This window comes from Manacus vitellinus, unplaced genomic scaffold (genome assembly GCF_001715985.3).
Source record: "Manacus vitellinus isolate BGI_N305 unplaced genomic scaffold, ASM171598v3 scaffold_21_pilon, whole genome shotgun sequence".
NCBI classification, from domain to species: Eukaryota; Metazoa; Chordata; class Aves; order Passeriformes; family Pipridae; genus Manacus; species Manacus vitellinus.
This window is the reverse complement of record NW_021939546.1, coordinates 14,506,878-14,520,423: the sequence shown is the minus strand read 5'-3', so window position 1 is coordinate 14,520,423 and position 13,546 is coordinate 14,506,878. Positions and strand designations below refer to the sequence as shown.

General features: G+C 42.9%; 1 protein-coding gene across 1 annotated transcript; it reads right to left on the bottom strand.

The window, feature by feature from the left end:
• Positions 1–2,257: 2,257 nt before the first annotated feature.
• On the bottom strand, positions 2,258–13,193 carry PIF1 (PIF1 5'-to-3' DNA helicase). Its single transcript, XM_029959696.1, has 9 exons — positions 13,083–13,193; positions 12,902–13,008; positions 12,352–12,491; positions 11,595–11,701; positions 10,968–11,055; positions 10,282–10,427; positions 9,096–9,287; positions 8,616–8,756; positions 2,258–2,300 (listed from the first exon to the last, which is right to left on the bottom strand). Exons 2-8 carry the CDS (start codon positions 12,973–12,975, stop codon positions 8,700–8,702), a joined length of 804 nt encoding a protein of 267 aa, XP_029815556.1. The 5' UTR covers positions 12,976–13,008; positions 13,083–13,193; the 3' UTR covers positions 2,258–2,300; positions 8,616–8,699.
• Positions 13,194–13,546: the final 353 nt, after the last annotated feature.

Below are 13,546 nucleotides of genomic sequence, written 5' to 3'. Positions count from 1 at the left end.
AGGGATCCTCGGTGACCCTCCAGAGCACCCTTTTCCCCCTGTGTCCCTCACAGCCCCTAAAGGGACAGAGGAGACACCCGCATAGCCCTCGGGGCACCCTCTTCCCCCTCAGAGACACACAGAACACCCACCCCTCCTCAGTGATACAAGGGATGCTCAGGTCCCTCTCAGTGAGTCACACAGCCCCTCAGGCGTACACAAGGTACCCACCTCCCCCCCGGGGACACAGATGGCACCCACTTTCCTGGAATAATTCTTTTTTGAATGATCAAGTTGGGATCATTCACACTTGAAAGTCCTTAAAAACCCCCCACATTTGGCTGAGGCACTTCACACACACTAACTAGCTTTTTGAGATGAATTTTGGAATGCTCAGGAAATTACAGAAGCATGAAGCCTGTGAATAACTTAGGACTATTTATGAAGGACTTGTGGTTAAAGGGCCTGTTAACCTGACATGATCCAGGTGCAATAGAGGAAAAAGGCAAAGGATTTCAGTGATGAAGAATTAAATTAATACAAGTAATTTATAGAAAATAGGCCTAATTTAACTCTTTGAGAGATTACAGATGTAATCCTACTGTGGAAATATCATATGCTTTAACTGTTAGCTTGTTAATCCAGTGAGCTCAATATGCTACTGCTCATTTAAAATAGCTGGCACTGTAGCACATACAGTCTGGAACTGATGGGTTAGAAAAATATTGCCAGTGAGAAATAATCATCCAGTGAGGCTGTTTAAAATTGTGTCTTCCAAAGGAAAGCACTCAAAGAAAAGTGATGCCAGTTTTATGCATCCCCTGGATTTAAATATAAAATCACCATAGACAAAATATGCAGATGACACAGAAATTTGACAGCATGACAGACAATGATGCTGAAGTCACATAGAGTAACATGGATAGTTTGGTAAAGAGAATAAACCCGTGCAGTTAGCTGCTGTTTTAATATATTCACATGAAGAGCTGTATGTCTAAAAAATAAAATTTTTAAGTATGGAGGGGAGGACAGTATCCTTGAAAACAGCAACTTTGAAAAGTGCTTATAAATCATGTTGAACAACTGAGTCAACACACTGTTGTGTGCGTTGTGTGTGTGAGGTAAACAGGATTAAGAAGACTTTTAAAATCTATTCAGGAAGGCAGTGTGTAGGAATAGGAAGGCAATTTTTTAATGAAGCCAGTACTAGACTATTGCTTACAAGTCAGGTGTCAAGTGTTTCTAACAGTGGAAGAAATGAAGGCGGTGTAAGAAGAAAGCCACGAAGATTATCTGAATGCTTGAAAAAAAGCCCTACTGTGAAGGACAAAATGAATGCAATTCACTAAGCTTATGAAAAAAGAGTTTGAAAGGTAACTTGATTGTAGCAGAGAAGTACTAACACACAGAGAACATACCATGTATTAAAAGGCTTTTTAACCTCAGGGAAGAGAATCCTGTATCCTAAACCATTCAACAGCCAAACAAGCTGCCGCCCTGCTTACAGGGGGCTCCAGCGCGGGCACACGCCCAGACCCTGGCTCCAGACGGGTCGCGGTGCCCGTTATTTACATTTGAGTAAGCAAGACTGTGTGTTATAAATAAATCCCCGGAGAAAAGTTTTGCTGCCCTTTCTGCAAATAGTGTTATTATCCATAAATGGAAGAGAAAATTGGAGAATGCATGGGCGAAATACTTTGTGGTTATTCAGTTTTAGTACCATGTATGCATGTCTATCCCCAGTCTTTGTTATGATAATTGCAAGGAGTTACTCTGAATGGATCATCAGTGGATGTGACCAGAGTGGGGAGGGATGCTAAATATCGATCATTTGTGTGTCAGGTGTTGGATGGCAGTGTAAAACCATGACAAGAAAAAAGTGTGTGGTATTTTTTCCTTTAAACAAGACGCAGAGAGAGTTGATACAAGGGTACAGCATTAATTACTCAAGTGCCATGGTACCTCTGTAAGTTCCCATTTAAAGAACTCTTCCTTTCACTTGTATGATACATAGCTGGCAGTTGTGAATGAACTCTTGCAGATAAGAAGTTATTTTGTGCTTTTCAAATTTTTTTTCTTTTTTCAGGAAAAGGTATAACCACATACCTCCATGAAGTTTTATTATGCTGTGCTGATGGCTCACACAATGCTGCAAATTGTTCTATTTACTAAAGCATCTCTAGCCTAAGCATCTGTGGGCTGCTGCCACTGACTGGATGCATGAAATATACTGTGTGATAACATCAGACTCTCCTTTATTGTTTCTAATTCAGATCATGTCTACTGGATACAGTCTTTTGAATCTACTTCCAAGGTGTTTTCTGTAACAAAGAACAGAGCAAACAACGTCCAAGGACTCTAAATGTAGCAAGACCATCTGTTGACCTCAGAAATGAGCTTAGTAATGGTGATGTCTTTTCTGTTGTATGTCCTGGAACCAGAAAATGCTTAAATTGTCTTTTGTTGTTGTTGTTGTTGTTTGTTTTTTTTCAAGTGAATTTTAATACCTGTGGTTTGGATTTGAACACATGTCAAGGGACACTTCTAACAGTCGTTTTAGCTGTGTCTAAATATAGACACAATATAGACACTAACAGTCGTTTTAGTTGTGTCTAAATATAGACACAATATAGACACATACACAATATAGAGATTGGAAAAGGGAGTGATAGGTATAGGGAGGGAACGAGCAAGATTACAGTGTCACTATTCCAGTCTGTAAGAATCTCCAGTCGCTGACTATTTCTTGTGTCTCTCTCTCTCCTGATAAATGTCACTATGCAGACACTGATCAGACAGTAGAATGCTTATGAGTTTATTTTGAGTTAATGGGTTGGTGGAAGTCCAAACTGCAACATGATAAAGAAAATATTTTTCTACACAGAAGCATCAATTATTCACAACATAGTCACACCTTAGGAAAAGAGGGGGAGAAATGGACTCTGCAAATAAATGAGGGCTCCATAATGTAAAAGTAAAATAGATCATTTTGAAGGAAAGGGACCACTGCAGAATCTAATTCATTTGCAAAATCCTCTCCTCTATTTAAGCTCCACAGTAATTGTTAAGTCTTCCCTTTTGATGAGTTTTATCAAGGTTTTTTTGTGTCTTTTGCCACTTGTTTGGGATGAAATCTAAGAATACATAACCAGCCCATAACCCAGGGAGGTGGTGGATTCACCATCCCTGGATGTTTTTAAGATGAGACTGGATGTGGCATCAGTGCCATGGCCTGGGAACCACGGCGGGGTTGGATCAAGGGTTGGACTTGATGATCTCAGAGGTCTTTTCCAACCTGTTTGATTCTGTGATTCTTTCAGGCACTTTTGGAACATCCTAGATCTCTTACCCATCCCAAAGGCCCATATGCATATTGAATCTGCAAATATGCTTGGGAACTACTCTAAATCAGCACACTACTTGGAGTTGTCACCACTCGGTACAGTGATGAATACTGTGTTCATTGAGGCCTCCTGCTGCAGGAAAAAAACCTGCAGAGTGCAGTCTTGTGCTTGAGGTTCCCTCTAGCCCTAGTTTCTGTTGACAGTAAAACTACTCTTCACTGATGGCCAGAAATAGTTTGGGGGTTTTTTGGTTAGACTATTTTGGTGATTTGGGGGGGTTTAGCCAAATTTCTGTCAGAGGCATCTTTATCATAGTTCTACCTTCTTGCAAAGGGACTGTAATAAACAATTTAGTAAAAAAAGTGTTACAGTTACATTTAGAACACTGCAGGCTTAATCTGGTTGCCCACACATGGGCACATGGTACCAGTTTGGATGCTGCTGGTGCCTACCCAGCTGCCATCCCAGAAGGGTTCTCATAGGTTCTCTGTCACATCTGACAGCCCTCTGCATCAACACCATACCAAATTAAAAAAAAAAAATAAATTAAAATTCAGCTAGTGCACTATTCAATAATTATAAGTGAAAAACTTCACTCTTAGATTTTTTTATCAACTTATTTTGCTTTTACAACCATATTTCATACATTATATCCTAGTCAGTAGTTTAGTTAAAAAATTCCATCCGACATCTTTATAATCTGTAATAGAAACAAGCATAAAATAATTATACAGGAAGTAACGAAATAGAGATTTTACACATCTAAATGCAATCTCTAGCAATTCAGGTCTTTTCTCAGGCTAATAATAGAGCTGCTTAGATTTAACAGCAGAAGACAATTGCATGTCACAGAGTGGTATAATACAAAATGAGAAACTTTTAATATCTGTGAGAAAAATTACATTATTAGCATTCATAACATAAGCTATAATGTACTCTATTCCCATCACTTAAGAGTAGTATTTGTTTCATCTATTCAGAGCAACTCTGGATATGAAGATCTAATTCCTGGACACAATCTTATTACAGCATCTGAGATCAACAGGACTGTTGCTGCCTTTCCTGCACTCACAGGACGTGTGGGTACAGACTCTGAGGACACATTCATGTTTAATTATTGTGAAAATGTCACATAAAGAAATGAGAAGGGTGTTAAATCACTGTACAAAGATTTAAACTGGAAGCTGGTAAGGTTTTAATAACACACTGCTTGTGAATTATGCTTCCAATAACACATAAATGTATTACGAAGCTTTAGCTGGTATAAAGCAGTTTCTTATGGTTTAATGTATTTGAAAAGAGAATGGCTGTACTTTGTGGTAACAGAAATACCAATTATGTATCTAACTCTTAGTTTAATTCACTTAATGATAGCTGCAGTTAAGGCAAACACCAAGCTTAAATTCTTGCTCTTCAGTTTGTGAAAGCAGAGGACAATATTAATTCCCCATGTTTATGGGAGTGCAGTAATGGAAGCCTCCTTTTCCACACAGCTGGGACCCAGCCCCCTGCTGCACAGCCATGTGCCCTCACGGAGTGCCTCTCCCACCAGCTGGGCTCCAGCTGCACCCCGGGCCAGCTCCTGCCCGGTGCCCCACGGCCATGGCAGCTCCTCCATCACCAGCCATTCCCCCTCACCTACCACAGCGCCTCCAGCCTTTCCTCTGTATCCCAGGATATCCAGCACCCAACTGCTGCAGGCAAGGGTGGTGGGGCAGTTTGAAAGATGCTCACACACTTGGTATATGAGGTGCCTGTGCACATTGTTGGGAATCTCTGTGAGGAGAGGTCGGGGTTGCCCCGTGCCTGACACAGCAAATTCCAACCAGTTCCAGGACAACCCCACCACAGGGCACGGCTGAGCCCCTCACTGGCACTGGGGGTAACAACAGACAGAGGGGGAAAAACTGCAGAGTGTGGGGGACAATGTGTGAGAAAGGATCACCCAGGTCAGAGGTGGAGGAGGAGCTCCAGGTGCCCCTGCAGCCCCCAGCAAGACCGTGGTGGAGCAGACTTCTCCCTGAAGGACCACAGCCTGTGGAGAAGATCCATGGAGGGGCAGGGGAGAAGCATGAACTCTAGGTTGTGTAAGTGGAGAATGGCACAGGTGCTTGCTCTGCCACAAGCCATGTGAATTGTCCTTACAAGAATCGAGCCTGCTAAGCCCACCTTGCTTCAGCAGGTGAAAGCAACAGCAGCACCAGACATTTTGAGGATGGCTTTGTGGCAGCCTTGTATAAAAAGCTGCTCAGCCTTCAGATTCTTCTACATTTTACTGACTAATGAAGAGAGGAGGAGCTCTGTTCTTGCAGTACAATTACCACAATAAAGAGTTCCTTAAAAAAAAAAAAACCAACATGTTGTTATACTGGGTTCTAGTGACAGACTGTCCCTCTGAAAGAAAAAGCAACACATTATGGAAAACTTGGAAGAAGGGATATTTATTGTATTACAAGATTTTTACCTCATGTATATATGGAAGTATTATTCTGTTAAAAAAGGCCTCATCACAACCCTGACTGAAGGGGAGCCATGACAGAGCCTGACAGCTCAGATTTGTCCTGACTGCTTCTTTTCTGATTTAAATAGCAGCCTCCAGACCCAGCCCCCCTCCCTACATCTGCTTTAGCTGGAAGTAAGAACATCCAAAATTTACACAGATGGACCCCTTTTGGCCTCAGAACAGCTGCCAGCCCTTCAAAAGCCACCACTATTCTGTTCCCACAGTTCCATCATTGAGAAGGTAACCACAATATTTCATGTATATTTAATACTAACATGAAATATTGATTAGCCTTTCCAGCTTTAAGTTCTGTTTAGCATTTTATCTCAAACCTCAGCTTGGCACCAAAAAAACCACCATACAACTGGAAAGATTTCAGTCCCTAAATCCAGGAAAACTACAGTCAAGTGAGTTGCTTCTTAAAATCACAATTAGAGGTTTATTTGCATAATCACCACTCTTACACTCTAAATTATCTTTTCATTGCAGCAATACAGGAACTTTTTAGGAGATGTTAAAGGATTTGAGCCTGCATTATCTCATCACTCTTATGCAACCTGTCAGTAAATCAATGTATTGTGTATGACTGGACATGCCTGGCATATCCTTCCTAGCTGTCTACCCCAAGAGTAAAACCCCCTGACATTCTGGGCATTTCAGATCCCACAACTCAACCTCCAGTGCAACACAAAGCCCTCATACTGCAGCATCCCATCTCTAAAAAGAGTGCAAACTGGACCCAGCCCAGCCCCCTGACCAAGCATACAGGCTTTAAGGCTACTCCTTGGGCATCCCTGCCTGCCTGGACAGGCTTGCCCTGATGATCAGGGTACCCACAGCCTCTGCCACCTGCACAAGGGACATGGGGGGTGAACAAAAGCAAAAACTCAACCCACACAAAGGTGGAGGATGCACATTGAGGCACAGCTGGAATTACACAGGAGGCATGAGTGGCACAGCACAGATTCTGTGCCAGGGCACCCACTGCAGAACAGCAGCATGAGGAAAGAGCAAGAGTGCTTCAAGATGGGGACACAGCAGCTGGGGGAACAAGAGGTGTCCAAGGAAAGGCTAGAGCCAGTCTGCCACACCTGCACCCCCTGTGCCCTACCACAGGAGGAAGGGGCTGAACCTGAGCACACCGTGCTCATGGGCACCCCACCTGGGTACTGGCACTGTCAGCTGGGGGACACAGCCTGCAGAGTCAGGCCCTCACCCAGCTCTAGTGGAAGCTCTGGAAGCTGCAGGCCAAATAATCACACCTCAGTGCTCATCTGCACCAGAAATGATGCTTTAGTGTGCCAGCACCCTCCTTGCCAGGCGTGTGGGCAGGGAGAAGTTAATCTTCAGTTTCTCCCCAAGGTGGACAAACAGCTTACATCCAGCTCAAAGAATTGGGATGTGTTGTTTAAAAAAAATAATTTAAAAAGTTTACAGCTTGCAGTGTGAGGGGGAAAGGGCTTGTCTTCCACAGGCTCCAGCTACTTCATCCACTCCCCACCAGACTTCTTTGAAGAAACAATGTGCTGATACATTAAGAGCCCCTCTGAATAATAGTCACACTTCTGCCTTCTACTATGACTCCCTCCAAAACTCTACCTTTCAAGCCCAGAAAAAAACCTCAACCCCCACTTAAAATATGCATTTTGAAATCCTATTAAAACTGTTCTCTGCTATAATAATCACTGGCTAATCAACATCCTTTCCTGGCTTTAAGGAGAGCAGCTGCCAAGAAGTGACCTTCAGCTCACTCACACAGCAGAGGTTTTGTTAGAGACATAACCCTGCAAGAGATGAGTTCCAGCTGAATGTTATGCCATGTTTTAAGATGTTAAACATTTTAAAATATACAAGTCACTTAAGCTTTAAACAAAGTGCTAAAATACAAAGACCAAAGCTTTTCCTTAATTAAGACAGTATATTACTTCTGCTTATCTCTGCTTTTGCTGAAACAGGTGACATTACAGCTCACTTCACATGTCCATAGCCATTATTCCCTATTTCACACTAAACTGCCACCTTATTAGTCAGACAGGTTTTTTCCAGGAGCAACTTTCATTTGAGCAAGCCTCATGTTTAAACAAGAGGAACTCTCACCAGTACCCATCTTCTCCCTAGTGGAGTAACAGAACTTCACAATTCTTGTAGTTTCATAATTACAGGTATAAGATGTAGGAATTCCTCCTGTCTTTAAACAGTGCCAGTTCATCTCAGAGGGTTAAAAAAATAAAAATCACATCTTATGCAACAGACTAATAAAAATGCTACATATCAGCATAACAAGCAATATGTAACTGGCAGTTCTGCTTGTGGAGGAAGTTTTGCAAAGCCTCCTGGTGTCAAGCATCTGGAACACCTCAGCATGCTGTAAAGTAATAGCCCAGCTCCTTGCTTGCAGAAGAATCAAGTATGTATTCCAGATACTTAGCAGTGCTCTCCCTTGTGTCAGCAGCTCCTGTGAACAGGTCCAATCCATCCAGACACCTTCCATCTCACAACAGTGGTATACTTGAAGAAAGGGACACAAGTTTCACTCTATATATGTGGAGGATTAAATGCAACTAGGCAGGCAGGATAGAACCATAGAAAAGTCCTTCAGGAACATCCTTGTTCAGTCATTTTGTTTGCTAGAGTTCCATCTGTGACACAGAAGTGCTTACTTAGGTCTGTGGGCTCAGAAGGGGGCTGCAGAAGCCTTCCAAATTCCAGAGGCACAAGGTGGGGGTACTTCTATATATCCAGAGTCAGCTGAGTGAAGCAAACAGCTAAAAAAATTCCTTTGACTTTACCTGTGTTATCAAATATACTCAATAGCAAGATCACTGCATCTCAGCTGTCTGTGCTGACACTTCACAGAAACCAGGAGAACATTATCAGCTGCATTTCACATTCTCCTTCTCATCAGCATCTGAATAGGTGTGTAGTGAATCCTTTGGGGAGAAAGAAGACATAAACAAAGAAAAAAATGGAACAGATTTCTTTTGTGCCCACTTCCCCTTCATTCCTTACTGCAAGAGGAAGACCAAAGAATCCCAACCTATCCTTTCACCCACAGGGCCAGGTAGTTTTATACAATCCCAAAACTACTGTAGCTATTTTACCACCAAGAGCTGCCCTGCCACATGCTCTCTCTGCAGTTTCATCTCTCCTGCCACTACAAGTTTTAATTTGAATGGTCTTGCTTAGGAAGAAAAAGAAGCATCTCAGGGCCAACATCTCTCATCTTGGTAGCACAAAGCAGGCTTTGCTAGCATGAGGTTTTTCTTTACCTGGGTTAAAAGCTGATGACGCCTCAGCTGTCTATAGAACTGCAGCACAGAAGGATCAGCTCTCACTACTTTTGGGTCAAAATCCAGAACACGGAGCCCTGCAAGGCTGCGGGCTCGGGAGAGGGCTACGTAAGCCTGCCCACTTTCAAAGACACGAGACAGGGAGATTTCCACACAGTCTAAAGACATGCCCTGCCAAAGACACAGAGAACTTTGTTACAGAACAAGCAAACAAGAACACTGTGCTGTACCAACACTAACCTGTGAGTCTGTCAAAGGTACCGTTCTTGGTGTAGGGGCTTGATTAAAAAAAAAAGAAAAAAACAAAGAAGTCTTTTGTTTTACTGTGTAACTGATTAAAAGATGAGAATCAGAAAGGAAAGGCAGTTTCCTACTGTCAGTAAATTGCTAGCAGATAGTAGAATCCACTAACTAACTCCAGAGAACCTCTTGTTGCATGAAACTCCATAAATCCCATCTAATCAACACAGCAGGGAAAGAAATCCTGCTGGTTTCACTCCTAGTAGTTAACTAGAGCAGTCACCATTCTCAAGCAGTCCTCAGGCAGATCAGAGAGTTGGGTTAGGCCTGTCTGCAGGGCTGTCCTGGGCACAGCAGAATTTACAGCCTGCCCTGGTTTAAACAGTGGCACAGGAACAAAAAGCAGTGGCATGGGAACAAACTCACAGGTTTCCAAGACCAGTATTTATCAAAGTGTATGAAGTCTTCTGGAAGGGAAGGAACTTTGAGAAAGTTACACTGTTACATTGAAAAAAACCAAACACACACCACCAAAGAGCGAGTCCAGCCCAAAGAGCACAGCTCTGGCTCTGACAGCTGCCTCAGTTATACTGCAAACCTCAGGGTCTCTAGTGCTGATGACTCTCAAGGAAACACTGCTCTCATCAGCCCACAGTGGTAAATAATGCTGCTTTATAGTCCAACACCAACTATGCAGATGGCAGCACCCCATGGAAACTCCAGCAGTGTATCTAGTCCATCTGTGACCCTATAGGCAGGCATCATGAGCAGAAGAGGTGCAGTTAAACACACATATTCTGGAGTTCCCCCCCCCAACAAGGGCCTTTCAGCTTTCCCTTCTGTTTTACCAGCAATGCAAGCTCACCCAGGAAATAAGGCTTATGATGGTGTGCAAGTCTTTAGACAGCTGTATCAGGACACCCACCTGACTCTTGTGAATGGAAATGGCCCATGCCAATTTTAAAGGCAGCTGTTGACGACTCAGGTGAACTCCTGATGGTCCTTTGAAGACCCATTTCTCCATTCTTATGACCTGTGTGACCCCACAGAGAAACCTAACCTTAGGCAGCCCTGTAGGAATGGGAGCAGGAGAGAAACAGGGATGTATTCCTGACACTCAAAAGCCAGGAAGTCAGCAGCCTAAGAACACTTTTTCCCCCCCTCCTAAACCAAACCTAAACCCGCAGACAGTAAATAGCATGCACTGAAATGATGTTTGGCACCTACTTAAGGCAGGAGAATTAAAGTCAGGTAATTTATCAGCTGAGATGCAGAGAAAAATACACATTGCAGGTAGCAGAACATTATTCTTTGAGAAAAAAACAAACAAAAACTTGCTTGAACAAAAGAAAACAGGAAATGCAAATGAGCACCCACATCTAGACAACACAGAAAAGCAAACACAAGAGGCCCATAGATAGCTACAGCTGATGCAGTGCATGACATCACAGCTGGTGAGAGCCCCAAGCCTGCAGAGATCTCCTCCCTGCTTTCCCTCTAATTATTCTTACCAGACAGTAAACAAAGTTGAGAAGTCATCAGCCATCAATGAAAAATCGTTTTGTTATTTTTCCCCTCTTCCTTCAACAAGAGATCAAGAAGCTCACTTACCCTTCTGTTCACTTTCAAATCCTACAACAACGCCTCGTGCCCCGTTCACCAGCCCTTGAGACACATCCAGATTCTTTGCTAGCATCACCTACAGAGAAAAAGAAAAATCCTTCAGTGCACTGGGTTTACAGCCTGTTCAGCCACCTGCAACTAAACTTCTTTCCAGGAAGCATAAGCACATCAGGCTGATATGACCACATCATCCTATCCTGCCTATTACAGGAGACAGCACCATCTCCAACTGAAATTATTTCACAGCCTTTCCTTCCTAGGATTCCCAGCTATTTTACAGCATTGAACACTTCACTTGAGCTGCTTCTGTTCACAGCTATGAGCTGCCTGTGCTCTCTGCTACTGAAAGCTTCTAAACCTGATTGGAAAAGTGTGTCAAAGTCACAGCAATCATCATTGTCCCCAAGACATGGACTGCACTCAAATCAAACTCATTTTCTGTTTCGATAAGATTCCAAGCAGAGAAAATATAAAAGATTGGAATAGAATCTTCTGTTGGCCTGGCATAGACATTCTATATTGAATCTGCATTCTGTATATTAATCTACTCTATATATTTATCTGATATTCCTTTATTTTTCTTATACCATTTGATCTGTATGTACACATACTTACCTGAGCTCCAAGTTTCAGCTCAACTCTACCACCCACAGGACACTGAGCATCAATTAACTTCACTAGCATTGGGTCACTGTCCAGAGCCTCAAATGTGTGCACTTCTCCTGTTAAGGAAAGAAAGACATAACAAATTGCAGCTGTTGAACACATTATACACAGCATGGCAGGAGGCTCAGTATTTATTTCTAATAGAAATTCCTCTTTTAATATCCATTCTGCTCTGCTGCTAGGACATCTTCACACAAACCTTGTCACATCTAACAACAGGGAGCTCACTATTGCCTCTCTTCCCAACAGAATTTGCAGAGCATGAAAAGGCACAGGAATCAAAGGCCAGCAGTAAATAAGAACTGAGCAGCCAGCATTTTGAGCACATGACTAGTTTCATTTGCTGCCAACATCAGATCACTAAAGGAAGTATCCAGAAAATATTGCCAGAAAGGGAGGCAAAAATTGAGAAAGCCCTTAATAAGATGCTATAGAAAGAAAAAGCAGAGGTGTGGAGGCAATAAATGACCAACCCTGTTTCATAGCAATCAATGAGCTTGCTGTCTATTACACACCAAGAAGTGACACTGAATATTTAACCAAAAAACTGAATTTTTTTCCCCAGGCAGTCGAACTCCAACACACAGAGCTTTGACTGGTGCTGCTGTGCATGACAGAACACTAGTTCTTCCTGACACCACAGTATCCCCACTGCATCCACTCAGAGCTCAGCCCCAGAGTCAGCAGTTTCCTCCAGGGAGTTCACCTGACAGCTGTTGCAAGCGTCTCTCATTAGTTATTTCGACATCATCCTTATGGGTGCAGAGCCGTGTAGCCAGGATCCCATCACGCTCAGACCTGTTGGTAGCTGTCTGCATCAGCTGCCTGGTAACCTCCTCTGTGCACCTGGTAACCAGGAAAAGGGAGTTATTCTTTAAAGTGATCAGGAACAGGTCTTGAGCAGCAGTAACCTTCACACAGCTGGATCTGTCTGTGCAAGCTGCAGGCCTCCAGAGAGGAGGACAGAGAAAGATATATAAAAGTTGGACAACAGTGCCAGTGTGAGGGCCCTGGCCACTGCCAGCTCAGGATCCATTGAATTAACTCACAGAAATCAAGGAGGAACCCTAGAAAGTGTCCTTCCTTACCAGAGCAGGATATATGAAATCTGCCTACATTAACTAAAGCTTTTATAGCTTTTGCCCCCAGCTACATATTCCTGATAGGGCTCAGAAAAGTGACAAACTGCTCTTTATTCTGCTTTCTTCTGCTGTAGGTGGGGAGCAGAGATTACAAAGAGATGAGCTTCTCCTCACCTGCCTAAACGTATTGCACTCAGGAGTGAGACAAAGGTCTTGTCAGTCTGTCGCCGCACTTCAGTCAGTTCCATGTTTATGTGGATACATTTCCTCCAGCTTTTTGCCTGCAAAAATCATTCTCTGGTTAAGAAAGAGACAGACTTGAAGTATAAGAACGAGTTAAGGGGCAGTTTTGTACCTGGAAGCAGAACTTGGTTTCTTCATTAGCCTTGCAAACTGGAGGTAGCTGCAAGAAGTCCCCACAGATGATTAGCTGAATTCCCCCAAAAGGCTCATCCCGTTTTCTGACTGCCCTGAAAGAGATGGAAGAGAGAAGTTTTGAATGTCCTCCAGAACCTGGACATACTTAGATCTCAGAAGTTACTTGTTAATCTGTCAGGATATTCAAATATACACCACCTGCATTTAAAAGATGTTTATCCTCAGCTGAATCAGAAGTGCTCAAACAATTAAGCAATGGTAAGACATTAAGTTTGCTTTGCTTACCCACCCCAGATGCCATTACCAGTCTTTCTTTGGTGACTATTATGCTACAGCTGCTTCTCTCTTCAAGAGAGAACTTCTGGGAACAGCCGTATTCTGGACTCAGCTCTATAGACAACACTTAGCTCAGGAGATGGAAAGAGCAACTAGAACAGCCAC

What these genes read in the sequence shown, in the direction of transcription:
- PIF1 (XM_029959696.1), bottom strand. Translation starts at nt 12,975, where the DNA reads ATGGAACTGACTGAAGTGCGGCGACAGACTGACAAGACCTTTGTCTCA. An exon ending in ACGCTTGCAACAGCTGTCAG is followed by an intron (nt 11,702 to 12,351) that starts GTGAACTCCCTG and finishes TTTCCTTAACAG; the next exon opens with GAGAAGTGCACACATTTGAG. An exon ending in ATTTGAAAGTGAACAGAAGG is followed by an intron (nt 10,428 to 10,967) that starts GTAAGTGAGCTT and finishes CCATTCCTACAG; the next exon opens with GGCTGCCTAAGGTTAGGTTT.